The sequence below is a fragment of the Phacochoerus africanus genome, chromosome 9 (assembly GCF_016906955.1).
Source record: "Phacochoerus africanus isolate WHEZ1 chromosome 9, ROS_Pafr_v1, whole genome shotgun sequence".
In the NCBI taxonomy this organism is placed as follows: Eukaryota; Metazoa; Chordata; class Mammalia; order Artiodactyla; family Suidae; genus Phacochoerus; species Phacochoerus africanus.
Window position 1 is genome coordinate 25,874,682 of NC_062552.1, and position 23,344 is coordinate 25,898,025.

Below are 23,344 nucleotides of genomic sequence, written 5' to 3' on the forward strand. Positions count from 1 at the left end.
TACCTTGGTTGACTATCAAAAGCCTTATTCTGAGGGAAAGAAGCCAATCTCAAACCATAACCGATAATATAATTCTATTTATAAAAGCTTCTGGTAAAATACAAAAATACGGAAACACCAGTGTGATCAATTGTTGACAGGTTAGGCATTAACGAAAGGTTTTTGACTACAAAAACCTAGCATAAAACAGTCTATTGAAATAATGGAACAGTCATGTATTCTGAAGGTAGTAGTGGCTATACAAGTATTAAAATCCATAGGACTGTACCAAAAAAAATCATTTTTAATGCTTGTACGTTAAGAAAATGTGGAGCTATGAATTCATTCCCAAGCAATGAATAGTAGTAAGAAAAGGCAGGAATGAACCAGTATCTCATAAGGAAATAAAGGTCAAAAGGGTAAAAATATAATATAGATGAGGTTCATACAGAGGAAGCTGAAGGATAAACTTGGAAATATGTTTCCCTCTGAATGTCACTAAGTTGTACAACTGAGAACAATTCAATTATTTATTTGAAAGTTTTAATTTTATTTTTCTGCATATCCCTTTATAAATGTAGTACAAAACCCAAAGTTACAAAATTGTATAAAATAAAAAGGTTTTCTCCCCTCATTCCTACCTTTGCCATTTTAAAGTTGGAATCTTAAGAAATTACAATACTGTATGGGCAATCACATGCACTAGTTCCTTGTATATCCTTACAATGATAGTATGATCATATTATATGAGTCTATTTATGTGTTTATATATACATATTTTTTTTTCTTGAAACATGCCATGAGCAACACAGTTTTTTTACCCTGCACCATGCTTTGGGGGAACTATTTATGAAGAAGATAAAATGATAGGGAGAACCACAATATGGGATAAGAAAAAATAATTTGCTTCTGGTATAGGAGAATGTATGTCATGATCAGATGCTTCCATCCACACTGACCTGCAGCTTTATGATACTCCTAGCACAGGGGATTCTGTGCTGCTTCAAGCACTGGACAGATGGTCAAACATGCTGAATCACTGGGCCAAAGCCTGAAAAAAGGCTTTAAGGGCCCCTCAAAGGAGCCTTGAGAAAAGGTGTGAATGTGGGATTTATCTGTCATATTATAAAATGAGATACGTCCCTCCTCATATTCTAGGAAAATACATACTCTGGCAGGATGCTCCTTTGGAATAAGTTGTGTTTCTGGAGAGGTAAGTGCCCAGTACTCATCATTACAAGACCTGATGGCCCAGAAACCATCTTCAGGTTTGATGGAAATCCCTCCCTTCCTCATTACATGAGGCCTACAGAGTCCCAGGTCCCAGGCTTGACTGTCTCCAACTTCCACTTCCCAGTAGCACCTCCCTGAGGTGATGACCTGAAGACCCAGCACACAAGGAAAGGAATAAAATCTATGTGGGTTCTCAGGTAGATCTTGAGACTTCTCTCCCCAGGTTACACGTCTGTTCCCTTCTGACAAGATGAGGCTAGGATGGGCTGTGTCTGGATCCAGAGTAATAGTCACTGCAAAGACAGTAAGCTTTTTAATCTCTGAAAAAGAGGGATCCTAGAAACAGAGACACTATTTGGATTAGCCTGAGGTGTCTTTGAGCTTGTGGGACATGCATGTAGTCCCACATGGACTTTTTCAACTGCCCTCTTCCAATAATTCCTGAGGCTGATCCTGAGAATAAGGAGTCGAATCCCTCTTTGGCCATCAGGGTATGACTCACCAGCCTGGAAAAATTCTTTCCTCCAGTCTGAAAAGAAAATAAATATGCATGATCAGACCTAGTATCTGAATTGTCTGGTACAGAGAGGTAATTTCTTCTTTCTAACACTTCTTTTGATAATGATCCAAATATATTCTAGAACTTTTGCTTGAACTGAAGTTTCCACTGCTTTTCTTTTTTTTTTATGTATGCTATTTTATTTTATTTTATTTTTTTATCTTATTCTATTTTGTCTTTTTTTTTTTTTTTTGCTATTTCTTGGGCCACTCCCATGGCACATGTAGGTTCCCAGGCTAGGGGTCGAATTGGAGCTGCAGCCACTGGCCTACGCCAGAGCCACAGCAACGCAGGATCCGAGCCGCATCTGCAACCTACACCACAGCTCATGGCAACGCCAGATCGTTAACCCACTGAGCAAGGGCAGGGACCAAACCCGCAACCTCATGGTTCCTAGTCGGATTCGTTAACCACTGCACCACGACGGGAACTCCTCCACTGCTTTTCTTATTAAATGCTCTCATAAGAACTAATCCCTCTAACTTATATATTATGTAGTGCAGACTACCAGCAGTTATCCTCTTCTTAAAAAAGAGTAGAATTACATACCAACCCTCACCACCTTCATCGTCTTTAGGTGAGATGATACAAATGAGTTATGGTCATTACAATGTGCTCAGCAGGCAACCATATCATTTCTAGGTTGGACAATAAAGTAGTTCACTTGATTTTTTTTCATTCCCATTCTAACACTTTCCCACCCAATGCCAGAATTATAAGGCCCTAGAAATGGAGAAGACAGCAGACTGGAAAAAAACTAGTTCTCAGAGCTACTATTTTGAATACAGTTGCCCAGAAGAACCACAGACCTAGATATACTCATATTAATTTGTATGCGAGAGGTTAAACCACAGAGATATGAGTTGATTTTTATAAAAATTAAAGTTCATTACACTGCTCAATGCAGATAGTGCCATAATAAATGAAAGTGAAATACTGTAACCAACACTTAAAAAGTGCAGTCTTAGTTCAATGCTTAGGTGGTAAGAGTGACGAAACAGATAAACCTGACTGCATATAGAGACAGCCATGATAAGAAGAGACAAAACAGTTCTAAAACGTTTTTTCTATAATCATTTAGACAATATATCTTGTGCCCTAAACAGGATCTATAGGAATGAATTTGAAAAGAGAGTATCCACTGGATCTGTTATTACCATTTATTTTAAGAACTATTTGTCTTTTAAATACATATTTAATATAAAACATAATCAAAATAAATGAAAAACTCCAGAAATGGGTGGATTTTTCAGGGTTCGAAAAGTGACTTTTTCTAGACCCAGAGTCAGTTCCTGTGTTAGTCCAGGAGACAAATCCAGCCCACCTGTCAGTGTAAATAGTTTTATTGTAACACAACCATGCTATCTCTTTATGTATTGTCTATGGTTGCTTTTGTGCTAAAAAGGCACAGTTGAGTAATTGTGACAGAGACCATATGGCCCATAAACTTTAAAATATTTACAATCTTGGCCTTTTTAGAACAAGTATGACAATGGCTTTCGTAGATCACCTAAAATAAGAAATGAAATTAAATGTGCAATTTTAGCCTAAGGCACTAGTGCAATTTCTTTATTGAACAAAATGACTTAAGAAAGTCAAGAATAAGCAAAGATCAAGATGATGGAATTTTTACAGCTATACTGGGTAGCTTCAAGTGAGCAACCATACAGAAGACATATAGGGAAAAACGCTAGACAAATATAACTAGAGTTCTACTTAGGAAATAGTTATTGATGCATGAAACTAACTGGAAGGGAATGAATGAGAAGCCTAAATCCTATCCCCAAAAGCAACAATTAAAACTGGAAAAATTATAAAAAAAAATGATCACTTTGCAATGGTGGAAATTGACAAAGGCACACATCAAACTGAGAAACACTCATTCATGAAAAAATATTTAAAGCGATTAATAAAAAGACAGCTGTAAAAAAGATGATCTCTGGTTACAATAAAATTAAATTAGGAATCAAAAAAGAAGAAAATTTCTGATTTAGCAACATTTGGATATTGATATATTTATAAACAATCTGTGGATAAAAAAATCAAAAGAAAATATTTTGAATTGAATAAAAACGAAAACACTATCTACCAAACTTTATTGGATGCAGCTAAAAGTAATACCTACAGGGAAATTTGGAGCTTGAATTGTCCAAAGTAGAGAAAAAGTATTATCTTAAACCAATAGCCTAAGTTTCTCCATGAAAAGACTGAAAAGAGAAGAGTGAACTAAGCTTAGAGCAATCAAATAATGAAATAATAAAGATTAGGTTAGAAATCAATGAAAGAAAACAAAATTTATTAGGAAAAAAATCACTGAAACAGATTTTGCTTTTTTAGGAAATCAGCAAATTTTACTAGATTGCTCAATAAGAATGAGAAACCACATATTAATGAGATCACTATTGAATCTACAGAATTTAGAAAGCTCAAATGAAACTTCTATTAAAATCCATAGCTGACAAATTAAACTTAGACGAACTACACAAATTCTCCAAGATATGCAAATTACTAAAAATGGCTTAAGAAATAGAAAATCTGGAAAGACTTATAACAAGTAAAATAATTGAATTATTAATTGAAAATTTATGCGAATTCATTCCCAGGCCCAGATGATTTTACTGGTGAGTTTTATCAAACCTTTAAAGGACAGAAAATACCAGATTCAACAAAATCTTCTAGAAAATAGAAGTGGGTAGAATATTTCCCTTATCATCCTGAGGCTAGTATCACCCTGGTACTAAAACCAAAGACATCACAAATATCCTTCATGAATACAGATGCAAAACTCTCAATAAAATACTAGTAAATTTAATATCACAGCCATGCAAAAATGATTATACACACCACCAAGTGGGATTAGTTCCCAGAATGCAAGATCAGCTTAACATGTAAAAATCAATTCATATAATAAACCATACTAATAAAATAAAGGACAGCATAGCATAATCATCTCAATAGGCACAGAAAAATCATTTGATAAAATCCAATACCAGTGGAAAAAATTAGAGAAAAAATTTATGTTTTTGAGTTAGGCCAGGAATACTGAAGTTGTAATATAGTGAGAATCAATAAAAATCACAAAAGAGAAAATTATACTTTTTTCATTTCTTAATATCTGGTTTAATTAACTTCTGTCTTGTGAGAGGCACGTGAGAAAAGACAAAAAGAAAAATACTTAAAAATTATCTTTCTTGCTATGTTTGCTATGGACCAGAAGTTGCAAGCACATATACATGCATACCCTTCTCTCTCTCTCTCTCTCTCTCTCTCTCTCTCTCTCTATATATATATATATATATATATATGTATGTATACATACATATATGTATGTATGTATTTCTCTGTCATGTGGTAGTTAGTAGCCCAATGTTTTATAGAATTTACAAGCTTAATTGTCTATCTTAGACTCATCTTCAGTGCAACATACTCACCAGGATACAACAATGACTTCTGCCAGCCTGCAATTGAACGACATGAGAACATGTGATTACCCTTTCCTGGTCCTTCTTGTATCTTTTCCTCTCTCCTCATCACCAGTATTCTCTAAGTATTCAGTTATTTATCTCTCCATCCCTTTCCTTCCTCACAATACTGTGACCATTCCTTTAACTTTAAAATTGTTGGGTTTGTATATATATGTGAAAAAGTATAAAGTCAAAAGAAAAATCAAGCTATAAGCAAGAGAAGTAATAATAAAAAGAAAAATAAGAACAAAGAAAATAAAGAAATGATGGAAATAAAAGTGGATAGTTTGAGAAATGAAGATGGAAAGAAAGCACAACGGATAAAATGGAAGGAGTGAGGGCGGAAGGAGGAAAGGATGAAGGAGAAAGGTAAGGATTTGGAAAGAACAGAGGTGAAGGAAGAAAGAATTGACAAGAGTGAGACAAAGAGTGAAAAGGGAAAGAAAAGGGTGGTTAGGGAAGTGAAGACAAAGGGAGGAGCGCTTGGGAAATATCCATTAAACAATTAAATTTTTCCCCATCTCAATAAAAGGATATTCTAAGTTAGAAAAGAAAATGAGTTAACTCACTTTCACAGATTCTCTTCCATTTATGCTTCTACACAGTGAGCACATGCCATGGTATACCATGCCTGACTCTTTCTGGGAAGGAGGTTTAGAGAAGGGCTAGATGGCTTATTATTTGTGGAATCTGATCCCACGAAAGAACTTCCAAATTACTTACCATTCCTAAATTGAGCTTTCCTCTCATCTGAAAGGAGATACACACATAAGACATGGACTCTCAAAGAGAGGACGACGCAGAAAAAAGACAGGCATTCTTCTGAGGGATTTACCATAGTCATTACTATCATTAGTCAAGCCACTGCTCCCTTTGGAAATTGTTGTTCATGCATAAAATAAAGTTGAATCACATGATTTTCAGGACTTAATCAAGGTAAGCAGAAAATTATTCCTAACATGATAGCTGCAATATACAGAGGCAACGGGGAAATGCAAAAGATACCTAAAATGAAGAGTTAAGGGGAAAGAATGAAAGGAAGCAGGGGATCATCAGAGGAGGACATCCTCTTGAGAATATTTTAACTATTAGAATACCGTTACCAATTTCCTTTTGCAATTTTCCTGGGGGAAAAAAGTGAAAACTCCATTTTAATGTTACAGAAAAAAGAAAAATTAAACTTGCTTGGAAGGATTATATACAAAGACATAAATTAACTCATCAAGGTTTTTAAAATCCTCAGTTTTCTCCAGCACATGTTTCCCCAAAAAAGAAAGAAAATAAGAAAACATATTACGTGCTAACATAGACAAATAATTTTACAGTTAAAATTCAAGAGGGAAATTATCAAATCCCCCATGAAGTATTGTTTTTAATCTAATTTGGAATGCTGATAGTCATGGTTATCATCCTCTGCAATGCTGGCATGCTCTATATCATCTGTGCAAAAGAAGCTACAATTTATTTGGTGTTTCCAATGACTTAAATATTTGCTAAGGGCTTGATGTAATTACTTGATTAATATTAGCAAAATACTTGTAAATTAGTGCTTCTCTGTTCACAAAAGAAAGACCTGAGAATAAAAGGGGTCAATAACATGGAGAAGTTTCTGCTGGTCAATGAACAGATCAGTGATTTGAACCCAGGTCTGTTAAAATGCAAAGCAAAGTCTCCATATCACTATGCCATAAATCTCCACTCCTGGTCCAGCCAGGTGAGGCTTCAATCTCAAGGTAGAGAACAATGGTGTGCTCTACAAGGAACAATCGACTGTACTTCTTAAAAAGTGTCTTGCATAGAAGAGCTTTTGAATTTTTCTTAAAATCAGCTTGTGGACACAAAAGCACTATGAGAGCACTTTCAGATATCTTTTCATATTAGAATTTCACTCATCTCAGAGCCATGAGAAGGAGTTATTATTGTTAGCATCAGGGAGACAGTAAGAAAAATAATGCATTAGATAAAGAGAAGGGTCAGTAGGAAAAGTGAGTTAACTGATGAAGAAGAACAAAGAGAGAAAGAAGCAATGGAAGATGTAATGTAGTAAGAATGAATAAAAATCACTAAAGAGAAAATGATACAGAGGGAGGAATGGAAAAGCAAGGAAGCAGGAAAAATCGCTGTAGAAAAATCACATAAATGGTCATTAAAGTTTACCATTTATTTCCTTAAGTTGATCTGAAAAACAAAGAGTATTATAAGACTTCTTATGAAACAGTTAATAGGGAGATCATATTTTGTAAAGAGTCATAAAAGTTTACCATTTTCCTTCCTAAGCTGATCTGAAAAATAAAAAGGGTAATATAAGACTTCTTATGAAACGGTTAATAGGGAGATCATATTTTGTAAAGAGTCATAAAAGTTTACCATTTTCCTTCAGTTGATCTGAAAAATAACAAGAGTACTATAAGACTTATGAAACAGTTAATAGAGAGATCATATTTTGTAAAGAGTCATAAAAGTTTACCATTTTCCTTCCTAAGTTGATCTGAAAAATAAAAAGAGTACTATAAGACTTATGAAATGGTTAACAGGGAGATCGTATTTTGTAAAGAGTCATAAATGTTTACCATTTTCCTTAAGTTGATCTGAAAAATAAAAAGAGTAATATAAGAATTCTTATGAAACAGAAACAAACACAACAGTCCCCCAAATTTCTTCACCTAGGTGATATATAATAAGTTAGCCCTTTCAGAGAGGAAAAACATTATTGTCTAGGTGTTTTCCTGTAAAATATATAGGGGGCATCACTGCTTTTTGCCAAATGGTGAAGTAGATAAAGAGTTTTAAATTTCTCATGACTAAACTTAAGAATCCCACAAAATGTTTTCCTAAAGCCCCTTTTAAGACATAATAACGTCGTCGTCATTATCATCACCATCACCACCACTGCGATAACTACCATCGACATTCATTGCATATTTTCTCTGTACTAGACTCTGTGATACATGTTTTAGAAGTAGCATTATATTTGATCATCGAAGTGCTCCAGATAAGTTACTATACTTGTGCAGAGGAGTAAACAGGTTAGAGCAAGCATATGTTCCTTGCTGAGTTCCCTGCAGTTGCTTATTTCAGAGTCAGAACTTTATCCAAAGTCTGTCTGACATCAAAATTAATGATTTTATCCAATGCAATAATCTGTTCTGTTTTCTGTATTATCTCTGGGCATTTCAGCATCATTAAAAAATAGCTTTTCATCTGTGTTGAACAACATGTGAAATGATGGATAAGGCTAAGTAATGAATTCATTTTTAAAAGCAAACTGGACATCCTCTGTTCTCGGAAATAGCTTGATGAGAGGTGAGCTCCATCTTAGGATGATAAGAGGTAGAGCTAGCCATTATTTTGGAGCCCATTTAAGTAACAGATAATTAAAATTTTTTTCTTTAGAGCAATTCAATTATTTTTATAAAGACGAAGTATTAGCTGTCTTTCATTTGTGTGATGTGCAAGTTCCTAGATTATTGTATGTGGCAGTAAACTTCATACTGAGAAAAGTCATATAACTTGCTTCCATTTTCACCCTATTTCAACTCTACAGTGCTCTTTAATTTTTCACTGCTTTTGACATTGATATGTCTAGAGCCCGTTAAAGGTTTATATGGAAGCATAGATTTCCTCTTTTGTTTTATGATCCTAGTTGCTCTGCTATGTGATAACAATATCCACTTTCTGTTTTGTATAAAATTTTAAGTGGTTTTGTCTGCATATACTCCTCTTTCATTCTCTTTGCTAATGTCTGTTTTGACCGTCATTATAATATACTTCTCCCATTATTAGACCTCTCTGGTAGAAAAGTTTTAAGCATGTAGTTGTTAGTTATTTTAGACTAGTTACTCCAATGATTTGTAAATATTGTAATTCATTTCTTTCATTTTAACTTAATATGTGATAAAATAGAAAAAAAACAGGGAACACATTTGCCTGTGTATTTTCTTATTAGGGAAAGATATTTTCAGTAGAAGAAAAAAGCATTAGGCTAAAGTCAGCACTCTCAAATACTATGTGATAAATAGTATATAATATTGTGTAATATATAGCAAGACTATATTAAAAGCTTGGCAGATCCTCAGAAGGTTAAACAATAATATATCATGTGTTTTTTTCTTATTTCAACTACCTAATTTGAAAATCCAATTAGTGATTTAACATCACGGGTTTTTTTTCCTGCTAGGACACTTTAAAGTGCTTTTAAAAAGGTCAGCAAAAGCCTCCAATGATTGACTAATGTATATAGGTCTTTCTTACTCACTTTTTAATGTTCTTACTGTATTAATGTTATGTACTCAAAATGAATCTGACCTAAATCCAAGAGCTTAAATCTATAAAACTCTTAAAATAAAACAAAAAAGTACATTTTTATGACCTTGGATTTGAAAATTGATTCTAAAATATGACACCAGTGCACAAGTAACAAAAGGGAAAAAAAGATAAATTGGACTTAATAAAAATTGAAAACTTCCATACATCAAAAGTTAAGAAGGTGAAGAGGCAAGGTGCAGAATAGGAGAAAATATTGCAAAGTATATACTCTAAGGGCCTAGTTTCAAGAATATATATAGAGAAAGAAAACTTACTGCTCCATAACAAAAAGAAAAGTGTAAAAATGAGCTAAGGGAGAATTCCCACTGTGGCAGAGTATGTTAATGATATGGCTTGTCTCTGTTCAGATGCCAGTTTGATCCCTGGCCTAATGCAGTGGATTGCTGCAGCTATGGCATAGGTTCAGCTCCAGCTGGGATTTGATAGCTGACTGAGGAATTTTCATATGCCACAGGGGTATGGAAAATTTTTTAATTTTTAAATTAAAATTTTGGGAGTTCCTGTTGTGGCTCAGTGGTTAACAAATCTGACTAGCATTCATGCCAATTAGGGTTTGATCCCAGGCCTTGCTCAGTGGGTTAACGATCCGGTGTTGCCGTGAGCTGTGTTGTAGGTCACAGACGCAGTTCGGATCCTGCATTGCTGTGGCTGTGGTGTAGGCTGGCGGCTATAGCTCAGACTCAACCCTTAGCCTGGGAACTTCCGTGTGCCACAGGTGTGGCCCCCAAAAGACCAAAAAATAAATTAAATTAAATTAAAATTTTTAATTAAATTTTTGTGTGTGTGTGCTTTTTAGGGCTGCACCCATGGCATATGGAGGTTTCCAGGCTAGGCCCAATCAGAGCTACAGCTGCCAGCCTATGCCACAGCCATGGCAAACATCAGATCCCAGCCACATCTGCAACCTACACCACAGCTCATGGCAAGGCCAGGAATCAAACCAGCAACCTCATGGTTCCTAGTCAGATTCATTTCTGCTGCACCATTATGGGAACTCCTAAAATTAAAAAATTAAATTAAAAAAAAATCAGCAAAGTGGAGTTCCCTGGTGTCCTCGCAGTTAAGGACTTGGCATTGTCACTGCTGTGGCTTGGATTCAATCCCTGACCCAGGAACTTCTGCATGACATGGACAGAGAAAAGAAAAAAGAGCAAAGGACTTGAATAGACATTTTTCAAAAGAAGATATACAAATGGCCAACTAGCACATGGAAAGATGATCATCTTTTGTCATGAAGGGATAGAAATTAAAATCACAATGAAATACCATTTTAAAGGCACTAGTATGGCTTATTTTTTTAAAAAAAGGAAAAATAATGTGTTGTTGAGATTGCAGAGAAACTGGAACTCTAATACTTTGCTGGCTGTAATGTAAAATGGTTCCATCTCTCTGGGAAATAGTTTGGTAGATCCTCAAAATGTTAAACAAAGCAGACCATATGACCAAGCAATATCCCCCAAATTGAAAACAGACATTTAAACACATACATGAATACAAATACCCAAAGGAACACCATTCATAGTAATGAAAAGGTATAAAAAGCCTAAATGCTCATCAACAATTTATGGATAAATAAAATGTGGTATGTCCATGCAATGAAGCACTACTCAGCCTTAAAAAAAAAAAAGGAAACACTGGGAGTTCCCTTCGTGGCACAGCAGAATTGAATCTGACTAGAATCCATGAGGATGTGGGTTTGATCCCTGGCCTTGCTCAGTGGGTTGGGGATCTGGCGTTTCTGTGAGCTGTGCTGTAGGTTGCAGATGCAGCTCAGATCTTGCCATTGTTGTGGTTGTAGTGTAGGCTGATAGCTGTAGCTCTGATTAGACCCCTAGTCTGGGAACTTCCATATGTTGCCAGTGAAGCCCTGAGGATAAAAAAAAAAAGAAAGAAATAAAGAAAGAAAAAAGAATGAAATACTGATACATGCTACAACATGAACAAACCTTAAAAACTTTGTGCAAGGGGAAAAAAGCGGACAGAGAAGTTGGCATGTTGTATAATCCCATGCATGTGCAATCATACCTGGATAGGTAAATTCACAGAGACAGAAAGCAGACCAGCAGATGCTAGAGACTAAGAGGTGAGGGAATGAGAAGTGACTCATTAATGAGTAGGAGTTTACATTTAAGGTAATAAAATTATTTTGGAACTAGATGAAAGTGATGTTACTCTATTGTGAATGTACCAAATGCCACTGAATTTCACACTTCAAAATGGCTAACTTAATGTTATATGAATTTTAGCCCAATAGAAGCAAAACATAAATCTCTAGAAGCAATCTACAAACGAAATAGCAGCGGGCTGAATCGATTAAGTTTACTCATGGGCAAAGCCCTTGTTTTTACAAAACGCCAAAATACCTACCCATTGTGTTGCTCTTATAGACACAAGGGCTGACATTGCTTTGGTTACATAATTTGTATTTATGTGACGATAAAAGGCTTCCTTTGCTCTGGCTTATTTTCTTCCTTAATTGTCTCTGAAAAAAATATTAGACAAAAATTTGGACAGTTTCGAAAAACAGATATAAACAAATGTATTACAGATTAAATTGAAGAAAATTGCAAACAAAATAAGATTTTCAAATAGATTTGTATACCGGGGGAATGCTTTATTTTATATAAAGTGAAGATGCTGGAACTCTTTCCTTGCTATTGCCTAAAGCTGGGTTGGCTGCAATGATGTCTCTGTAAGTGGATCAAAGTCTGAAGCTCACCATTTCCTTTTCTTTTCTCTGCAAAACAAATAAGATAAATATTAATTAAAATAATTCAGGAGTTCCCGTCGTGGTGCGGTGGTTAACGAATCCGAGTAGGAACCATGAGGTTGCGGGTTTGGTCCCTGCCCTTGCTCAGTGGGTTAAGGATACGGCGTTGCTGTGAGCTGTGGTGTAGGTCGCAGACGCGGCTCAGATCCCGCGTTGCTGTGGCTCTGGCGTAGGCCGGTGGCTGCAACTCCGAATCGACCCCTAGCCTGGGAACCTCCATATGCCACGGGAGCAGCCCAAGAAATAGCAAAAAGACAATAAATAAATAAATAAATAATTCAAATAATTCACAAATAAACTTACAGAGGATCAAATATTAATTCTTTATGGATACAGCTCTATTTTACATAATGCCAAGGTACCAAGAATGTGGCTTTTATATAATCCAGGTCTGATTTTTATTTAATTATATATTTTCTAATTGGGGGAGATAGTTCTTTTACTTCCTTTTTTTCTCTGATTAAATAGATTAAATTCATTTGTGTCCGATAAATTGGTACAACATACAAATGAGTAAAGAGGTTCAAATTAATTAGATTATTAATTAAACCCTTTGTGTACTGATGAAGATAAAATATGTTTCACCTTCATGTTTTCTAAAAAAAAGGAAATTAAAATTTTCAGAATTGACACACCCTTCATTTTATTTCTATCCATCATATCCTTCTCTTCCTCTCTATTATTCCCTCTGTGTCATTTCCCTTAAGTTTGCAGAACTTCCTTTAGAGTTTCTTATTAAACAAATATTTTGATAAATTCCTTGACTTTCCTTTCTTCCATGCATGGTTGTATGATTTTGCCGTTATCACTGAAGTCTCTTTTCACTGGATATATAGAAGATTTTACTAGATTGACAGTCTTTTCATTCAGTATTTAACACTCTTGATTCACCGTATTCTTCCTCTTATGATGTCTGATGTGAAACCACCTGATCTTAAATAATTGATCTTCTTGTTTTCCTTTAGAGATTTTCAGGAGTTATTTCTTTATCTTGGGGTTTTAAGTATTATGATTGTGATATATCTAGGTATGTGGTTATTCTTGGAGTTTATTCTGCTTGTATATTGCCCAGTATTTTGCAACCTTAAATTTAAATCTTCATCACGTTTGAGAAATTTTGACAGTTTTCGTCAAATATGTCTTATGCCTCAGTTGTGCTGTGCCCTCTGAGAATCTCGTGATTTTTGTGTTAGAACGTCTGATATTATCTTGTAGTTTCTTCACAGCTCTGTTCATGGTTTAAATATATTTTCCTTTCTATTCTTCAGATAAAATAAATCCCATGGATTTGTTCTCCAGTTTCTGGTCTTTATACTTTGCCATCCGCATTTTGCTATTGTGCCAATACAGTCAAATATTTAAATTTCAAATTTTAAAATTTCTAAAATTTTGATTTGGCTGTTTTTTTCCCTAGTTTCTATTTCTCTGCTGTGGATTTCTATTTCTTTAATTTCTAGTCTCTTTTGCTTTACCTGATGAAGCTTAGCAATTATAGTTTTCTTTTCCTCCTTTTTTTTAAAAAAAGTATAAATCCCCGTGTGTCTTTTACACATATTCCTCTAATGATAGATAAATATCTTTGTAATTGTAGCAAAATATCAAAGCGAATAAATTGACACGGTACAATACTATTGACTATACAATATATATCATTCAGGTTTCACCATTTTGCCATGCATTGATGAGTGTGTGTGTGTGTGTTTCTGTTGAGTGTGTCTCTGTTTGTGTTTATGCAGTTTTCCCCCATATATCATGTCAAGCAATTACCACCACAATCAAGAAACAGAAATATTCCATAACCACAGATAAAATATTTTGTACAATCTCTTTATATTCCTACTCCACATCTCTGCTCAGCCCTTGTCCCCTGTCAACCACTAATCTATACTCCATTTCTATGGTTAAATAATTTTTCAAGTGTTATACAAATAGGATGATACAGTATATAATCTTTTGAATAGACTTTTTTTTTTTTTTCACAAAATGCAGTGCCATTGAAGTCCATCAAATTTGCTGTAGGAATCAATAGCCTGTTCCACTTTACTGCTGAATAGTATTCCACTGTATGGATGTACATTGGATTATTTACCCATTCAGCTATTGAAAAGTATTTGCTTTGTGACCATTTTCTGCCAATATAAATAAAGTTACCATGAATATTTGTTTCTCTTCCAACACTCAGAACAGCAAGTTTAATATTTGTGCAAATGCCACAGGAATAGGCTCTGGGACAGATGAGCAAGCTGGTCTCCACTGCAGGTGCTCTCACTACACACATGAGAATTTCCTCTTCTTTCCCACAGCCACAGCCTCTGACATCACTTCTGTTGCTGTTGCCACTGTTGTTGTCACAAATTTGGACACAGGCCAAAATCCTATTAAACCTAGGTCCCATGATGTTCTGGTCCACCACAAGTATTTGCATGTGCCAACTATGGTTTGTACACTGCTCCTTGTCCATAGGCCTGAGCCCACTGTGTTTGGACTGCTGCTGGATCACAACTGCTTCCATGCAGTGCCAATAAGTGTATTTCCTCCACTCATATGCATGGTCTGTTGTCTCACTGGACTCCACTTAGGAAACATATTCAGATATAAAGTTATTGAAAATGTAAATATAACGACACGAGAGCATTATACCAATCATGGGACATTCTTAGCACTGGACCCTGAGCAATTGCACAAGTCGCATACCCATGAAGCCAGCCCTGCATATGTCCACAGCATGGAGAATGTCACTGGAGGATTTTAGGGGTTCCATGTCCATTGGATATGTAATCATGGTGAAGACCAGCGTAAGAACACATGGGTATGACTGGTCGAGTGTTACATCTGAGTTTGGCAGTGCAGAATCTATGGGATTCTGTAGCTCTGTTTATTCTCCCATTAAAATTATAATTATCCACGTATGCAAGAGAAACACAAAATCAAATCTATCTCTTTTAGCAGCCTAAGAGAACAGAATAATAGCTTTTCTTGTTGCCTGTTCTATAATAGTTCTTCAGTGAAATATTTGCAATTAGTCCTTACATAGTTATGATGTTTGAGTTCATTGAATTGAATTCCCTATATCATTTGTTTTAATGTATTATTAGGAGTTTTTAAAGATATTTGTTTAAATTTGGCTTCCTATATTGTATCTATATCCATTTTTGTGTTAGGTTGATTATATATTAATTTAAATTGTTTAAAAAAATTTTTTTTGTCTTTTTGCCATTTCTTGGGCCACTCCCGCGGCATGTGGAGGTTCCCAGGCTAGGGGTCTAATCAGAGCTGTAGCGGCCGGCCTGTGCCAGAGCCACAGCAACGCGGGATCCAAGCCGCGTCTGCAACCTACACCACAGCTCATGGCAACGCCGGATCATCAACCCACTAACCAAGGCCAGGGATCAAACCTGCAACCTCATGGTTCCTAGTCAGATTCGCTAATCACTGAGCCACGACGGGAACTCCTGTTTAAAAATTTTTTGGCCTTGATTTTACTTGAGTATTTATTTAAATCCAGTGTGGGTTTTTTTTAGAATAAAATGTTTGTATAGGATTTCATTTGTTAATACTCATTGATTTCTAATGCTATTAAGAATCTGCTGAAAAAAAATCCCAGTGTATTTCTTTGAATATTTCTGCATATTCAGGATTTCTAAATTTGCAAAATATTGCATATTTAATTTTTCTAAGGAGATAATTTTTTTTCTAAAAGCAACTTTAAAAAATTGTGAAAATGGTGGTAAAAAATTTTTTTAACATCACCCCACAAATCTTGCTTGAAAATTAGGATTTATTCTTTACACTTATGCATTTTTATGATAAAATATAATTAGACCCTTCAATATATTTAGAAATTTATTTTCTAATGTGAGGAAAAACAATTCCTGTATATGACCATTAAGATTTCAGTTAAATGCTCTCAGTGGTAGGCAACTCATGACCTTTTTTTACAGGAATATTCAATAATGAAAAAGGTCTTACCATTAAAATATTTCCTGATATAGAGCTCAAATATGATGCTTTACAACTTCAATCATTATTTCTTTCTAATGCTAACAGTTGAAATAACGCTGGAGAGAGAGAAACTGAGAGACTGAGAGAATCTACTCTCAATGAAGATTTATCAAAATAGTTGAGAAATTTCAACTATTTTTGATTGATTCTGTTAATTTAAAAGAAGTGTTTTCAGAAACTTTGCAATTTGGGGAAATGGTACACTTGATGAATTTCTTGTCAAAATCTCTCTTAAACCGTGTTTCCAGAACTAAAAGAATGAGTTTCCCAGAGTTCCTGTCGTGGCTCAGTGGTTAATGAATCCGACTAGGAACCATGAGGTTGCAGGTTTGATCCCTGGCCTTGCTCAGTGGGTTTAAGGATCCAGTGTGGCCGTGAGCTGTGATGTAGGTCACAGAGACGGCTCGGATCCTGAGTTGCTGTGGCTGTGGCATAGCCTGGCGGCTACAGCTCCAATTAGACCCCTAGCCTGGGAACCTCCATATGCCGTGGGTGCAGCCCTAGAACAGACAAAATAATAATAATAGTAATAATAGAATGTGTTCCCTCCAAAAATGAAAAGTAAACAGTGAAGCGAGACTGCCACATCTCTTGCCTCCAGTTCTGCTTTTGTGGGAAGGTTAGAGGCCGCTCATCTCTGTTATCATCACCATTCAGGAACAACGTCAAAGCCTGTCAGAGTAGTGGACAGTTTCCTTAAGATAGCATGACTTTAGTTATTTAAATATTTAGTAACTTACTATTTCCAAAACATTCCTCCCGGAATACATAAAAAATAAGAACCATCACTAAGAGCCTGAGAAGGCAAGTTGCAAAGTTGTCGTCCACGTGGTCTACTTTGGGTTGAGATTCTGAAAAAGGCATGACAGAGAAATTTCTTGTTAACATCCAGACCAATCCTATTGCTGTTTCTACAATAGAAATTTTATTCTATACTCAAGTAACCTGTAGGTCTATGACCAAGTTTCAGTCTTCATAGTAGAGGGATTGCTCTGCTTCTAAGTATCTTAAGGGGGTCTTGCAGCAGCCACTCAGAAGACAATGTGGGACTGAATATCTCAGAGTAGACCAGGGATTAGGGAGATGTTTCTCCTATGGGTTATGAAGGATTGCTGAGGGTGGACACTGAAAAGTAAATGACGGAATCTCTGCCAAATTCTGGATGTGCCGCGTCTTCGACCTACACCACAGCTCACAGGCAATGCCGGATCCTCAACCCACTGAGTGAGGCCAGGGATCGAACCCGCATCCTCATCGTTCCTTGTCAGATTCGTTAACCACTGAGCCACAATGGGAACTCCCTACATCATCTGTTTTGTCAAGCCTCAAATGGTACCACATGTATGGGATCTTATGTCGTATGTCCTGTGAAGCTAAACATGATCCAGGGCAGGTTGCAGAATGGCCCTACCCAGCAACTCAAAACGCCTCTCTCCTTCCATAGCGTTAATCAATGCTGAGTGGAGAACCTGTACTTTTACCTGCACTTAGCAAAATGAGGTGCTATATGAGATCCCCCAAATGTCCAGTATACAATAGAAAATCACACTTCACACGTGGGAGAACCAAGAAAATATCCACTCAAATGAAAAAAAAAAAAAAAAAAAGACCATCAATGTACATCAGCACCAAAAGGACAAAGATTTTTGAATGATCTGTCAAGAATGGTAGGGTGGTTATCACAAAAATAAGCAATTCTGAACATACTTTTAACAAATGAAAAAAGATAGAAAGTTTTAGTAAATAGATAGAAGATACAAAAGAGGACAAAACAGAAATTTAAGAACTGGAAAATAAAATGCTCACTGAATAGCTTATCAGAGAAAAGAGATGACAGAAGAGTCAGTGAACTTGAATACAGACAAAACTATCCAATCTCAACAACAAAGAGGAAATAGACTAAAATAAATGTCCTGTGGGGCTATCACAGAAGATCTAATGTACATGTCACTGAGGTCCCAGGAAGGGGAGAGGCCGTGGGGCTGAAAAACTGTTTGAATAATTGATGGCTGAAAATTTTCCAAATTTGGCACAGGGCATCAATCTACATATTCAATAAGCTGAGCAACCACAAATAGGATAAACCTGACTAAATTCACGCCAAGATACATAATAATCCAACATCTGAAAATGAATATCATTCATTGACTATGGTGTCCTTAATTACTGTTAATTCTGTTAATTTCTGTCAGAAATAGAATCAGAATATCCTAATTTACCTTACCACAGAGGATGCTGATGGCTTAGCAGTGATAAAATTTTATTTTATATAATTTTATTAATTCAGGGTGAGATTGAAATTTTCTGAAAATTAAGATCAATCTCAGTCATTCATACTGAACACCACGTAACTCTGAAAATAGCTCTTACTTCAGACATCATAATGCTTCTCCACACATTCAACCTAAAATTACAAGGTAAAATAGAACTTACATATGAAATTTAGACTGTGATGAGGTCATTTTAACTACAATTGTATCACATAAAGTGTCAAGCTCCTTCGCATATGCCTCTTGTGGTGTCAGAAAGTAAACAAACAAAAGGAAAGATCTTCCTCCTCACGCGAATTTGCACCAGATATGTTTTCAAAGTTTAAATTAGATTTCCAGCAGCATCCATTTTACCTCAATAACACTGCAAAGGAAATTTCCATATGTTAAAATGTATGTCTCTGTGCAATTGAGCAGCTTCCAAATAATCTTCAAATGGAAGTGGCAGATCTACAGTGTAATGACATTCTAAAGGCGACTAGTAAGAGAAGAACAAAATAGAACTCAAATATTGTCTTTGAAGTGATTCAAGCTCAGTTAAACTCATATGCCCCTGGACTAGTATCAGCATTTGGTGGTAGTTCGCTGGGTGAAAAGACATTTTCAAAGATGAAATAAGTAACTCTTACAACAGACCATTATTAACAGATAAGCACTGTTTCTAAAGATCAGAATGCTAACTTAAATCCACAATTAAGCAAGACCCTATTTCCTCCAAAACTTCTATTCTTCTCATTATTAGATCTGCATCACAAAAATTGTACTCAATAGCTATTAATAGTTAATAAATCTCGGAGTTCCCGTCGTGGCTCAGTGGTTGGCGAATCTGACTAGGAACCATGAGGTTGTGGGTTCTATCCCTGGCCTTGCTCAGTGGGTTAAGGATCCGGTGTTGCTGTGAGCTGTGGTGTAGGTTGCAGATGCGGCTTGGATCCTGCATTGCTGTGGCTCTGGCGTAAGCCGGCCGCTACAGCTCCAATTAGACCCCTAGCCTGGGAACCTCCACATGCCACGGGAGTGGCCCTAGAAGAGTCAAAAAAACAAAAAACAAACAAAAAAAACTTAATAAATCTCACCAATAAAATGTCTATGGAAATGTTTTCTCTCTTATTATGTAAGTACATACTATTTTTTGCCTCTTAGTCTTCAAAGCCTGGAGTATTTATCACCTTTTCCTTTACATATAATGTTTCCTGATCCCTGGTTTGGGGAAAGAAACTGGAGGGACTCTACCTGAGTGAAAACAGCGTAACTCTTCTGAAGTGCTGCTCAGGTTGGAATCTGAAGATGCAGCTAACTGATCAGGCTTCTAGTAGGATATTTTTTTACTGTACACACTGATTATGTATATCCAATCATATATACATGATTCACACCCCTCTAGAACTGTGCCGTTTTACTGGAAATATAGACAAATTTTATGAATAGAAGTGAATGAGTTTGTTTCCTAGATCATATATATACATATTTTTAAGAAGACTTAATTTAGTAGATGTAGAGCAGATAAATGTAAAGTTTTATTTATTGTCAAATGCAAATATTGCTTTTATGAGCAATAAACAGGAAAAATCCTTTTTCATCTTTTTTCTTTTTTTCCATTTTAGGGCAGTGCCTGAGGCATATGGAAGTTCCCAGGCTAGGGGTCAAATTAGAGCTGCAGCTGCAAGCCTACCCCGCAGTCACAGTAACTCGGGATCTGAGCTGCACCCGTGACCTGCACCACAGCTTATGGGCAACGCCAGCTCCTTAACCCATTGAGCAAGAGTAGGGATCATTCCCATATCCTCATGATACTAGTCAGGCTCGTTACTGCTGACCTGGGATAGAAACTCCCCTTTTCATCTTTGAATCTGATCTTTGCTTTGAAATGTAAAGTGAAAAAACTCATTCTTTTTTTTATATACAATTTTTAAAGGGGGGCGAAATAGGGGTGGGGAGTGGGAGGTACAAACTATTGAGTTTAAGGTGGGCTACAAGGATGTACTTAAGACACGGGAAATACAGCGAATATTTTGTAATAACCATAAATGGGGTATAACCTTTAAATATCTGTATGAATTTCCCTGGTGCAGCAGCAGGTTAAGGATCTGGCATAGCCGCTGTAGTGGCTCAAGTCACTTCTGTGGCTTGGGTTTGATCCCTGGCCAGGATTGGATGAAAAACTTACTCTTTCTAAATGTAAATTCTACACCTTTAAATTTTTTTGTTCAGAAAATGCATTTGAAGGTAATAACACGGTCTTATATGTCATTCAGATTATTTACTTGTTGGTTTTTAAAAATAATTAAATAATTGAGATAAACTCCAAGAATTTAAGTAAATGAGATGTAGCCACCTTTACTTAATTGAACTGGCTGTAATATGATTTAGTTATATTCTTACTTCTTTTTCTTTATATTATCATCTTTCTTCTTGCTAGAGACCAACAGTTCTCTGCTTATTTCTTAGCCAAATGTCTGAGGGAATTGGATGTATTTACACCATTACTGTTAGTACTGTTTGAACAGGAAGTTTTGGTGAAGCTCTCCTTCTAGGTAAATGGTCATATCATCTATGGGTTCCTCTGTTCTTGTATCTAGTCTTCTTCCTCAAACATTAAATATTTCATTAAATATTGCCAAGTAATAAAATGTTTAAAGTTAATATCAAAATAGTCCAAAGCCATACTCTTACATAAAACATTTTTAGGGAGTTCCCATCATGGCGCAGTGGTTAACCAATCCGACTAGGAACCATGAGGTTGCGGGTTCGATCCCTGCCCTTGCTCAGTGGGTTAGGGACCCAGCGTTGCTGTGAGCTGTGGTGTAGGTCGCAGACGTGGCTCGGATCCTGCGTTGCTGTGGCTCTGGTGTAGGCCGGTGGCTACAGCTCCTATTCGACCCCTAGCCTGGAACCTCCATATGCCACACATGCGGCCCTAGAAAAGGCAAAAAGACAAAAAAAACACATTAGAACAAAGTATAAAACTCTTATGTTAGGATAATTTGAATGATACCCCACAATGACCAGAAATAACTTTTTCTAATCTCTACACATCTATGAGTTGTTTCACAGGTTATTTTTCCAAGCAGAGAAGCTTACCTATGGCCTCATTATACATCAATTTTTTTAGGACTTACTATGAACCAGAATATTAGCCACTATAGCTTAGTTCTCCACTCTTAAAATGCCCAATTACTGCACATTAAAATATATTCACCAAGAATATTAAAAGCATCTTGGAATTCCACAGCATCATGTGCCTTAAAAGAAGCTTTTGGAGTTCCTGTCGTGGCTCAGTGGTTAACGAATCTGACTAGGAACCATGAGATTGCGGGTTTGATCCCTGGCCTGGCTCAATGGTTTAAGGATCTGGAGTTGCCATGAGCTGTGGTGTAGGTTGTAGACGCAGCTTGGATCCCACGTTGTTGTGGCTCTGGTGTGGGCGGGTGGCTACAGCTCTGATTCGACCCCTAGCTTGGGAACCTCGATATGCTGCAGGAGCGGCCCAAGAAATGGCAAAAAGACAAAAAAAAAAAAAAGAAGAAGCTTTTAATTCATTATTACATAAAGTCACTAGTATAAGACTGTTAGTTTTTAATCCTATAAGGTACTTTTTCATAACTTTAGAATGCACACTTAAAATATCACACTTATTAATTGCTAATTTCTGGTTATATTTTTGAAATAAGTGATACTCTAATGACATAGAGAAAAGAACGCATGGAAGTCAGGTTGACCAGACTTGAGAGAGTAGAATATCCAAGTCTTATACCGTGTACACTGAGGTTTGCTCTATCTTTGTGACTCAGATGTTTTTTTTCAGAAGCACTAGGCACATGTGTGCTCTTGAACACATGCTCTCGCTCTACACACACACACACACACACGAACAATAACTGCAGTATCAAAAAATAAAACTCACCTTTATGATTTTCATTCATTATAGGTAATTTTCTACAGCAATCTCTTGGGTAGGTCATCATCTCAGGAAATAAATTGTTTCACGTCTTTCACTCGTGGCCCAAAGAAAATCCTTAACTTGGTTTCAAGTTGTGTTGGCAGGATTTTTAAATCCTTTGTGTTTTTGAAACACAAAGATTTTGAAAGTCTTTGTATTCACTCTGTTAACACAGGGGCAAGATACCACCCAAGGCAATATCACTGGATCAGAGAGAAGGTTTACTCATGTGAATCAGGTTTCTTGCTCTTGAGCTCTCTAGCTAGATTGGAGTATAGAATTAATCAGAAGCAGGAACGGAAACTCTGGACTCTGGACTTTATAGCTCATAAAACCATATTTTAGTTGCATTTAGTTCATTTGCTCATCTGAACACATGCACAAATAATTGCACATACACAGAAAATCAATTGATACATGGGAGATTTCTCTTTTTTTCTCTTCAGTGCAAATCAACCTCAGAGTGCCTAGTGCTAAAAGAGAAAAAGATTTTATGTTCACTTGATAATTGATAAAGACCAGTAAAAACTAAGGATTGTTGCAAAGTAGGTTCCTCTTCTTTTTTCTTAAAATCTTATCCACTGATTTCAGTCTCCTTGTCTCAAGAGTTTTCTTCAGCAGCCCATGTTGAGCACTGGACACTATCCTCAGGCTCTGTGAACTTCTGAACCATTTCTGCTATGATGGACCTAGACTCTGCCGTAGGTTCTCCTTGTATCTCTCATCCTTACATAGGCTCTTTGGTGGAGTCCCAGGGCTATATCTTTGACCCCATCTCACACCCTTTTGATGACCTGCTCT

The 23,344-nt window shown here is 36.2% G+C and overlaps 1 protein-coding gene across 3 annotated transcripts; it reads right to left on the reverse strand.

Annotated features, from left to right (window-relative positions):
* Positions 1-505: 505 nt before the first annotated feature.
* Positions 506-22,831, reverse strand: LOC125136466 (butyrophilin subfamily 1 member A1-like). 3 transcript variants are annotated; one of them, XM_047797291.1, is made up of 10 exons: positions 22,508-22,819; positions 17,074-17,184; positions 12,281-12,298; positions 7,806-7,823; positions 7,703-7,723; positions 7,603-7,620; positions 5,959-5,985; positions 5,203-5,229; positions 1,715-1,741; positions 506-1,505 (listed from the first exon to the last, which is right to left on the reverse strand). In XM_047797291.1, exons 1-10 carry the CDS (start codon positions 22,566-22,568, stop codon positions 958-960), a joined length of 876 nt encoding a protein of 291 aa, XP_047653247.1. In that variant the 5' UTR covers positions 22,569-22,819; the 3' UTR covers positions 506-957. The 3 variants fall into 3 exon arrangements, with proteins under 3 accessions (XP_047653247.1, XP_047653248.1, XP_047653249.1); XM_047797292.1 differs by lacking the exons at positions 7,603-7,620; positions 12,281-12,298 and adding an exon at positions 6,339-6,359 and having other exon boundaries at positions 767-1,505; positions 22,508-22,831; XM_047797293.1 differs by lacking the exons at positions 7,603-7,620; positions 12,281-12,298 and having other exon boundaries at positions 767-1,505; positions 22,508-22,810.
* Positions 22,832-23,344: the final 513 nt, after the last annotated feature.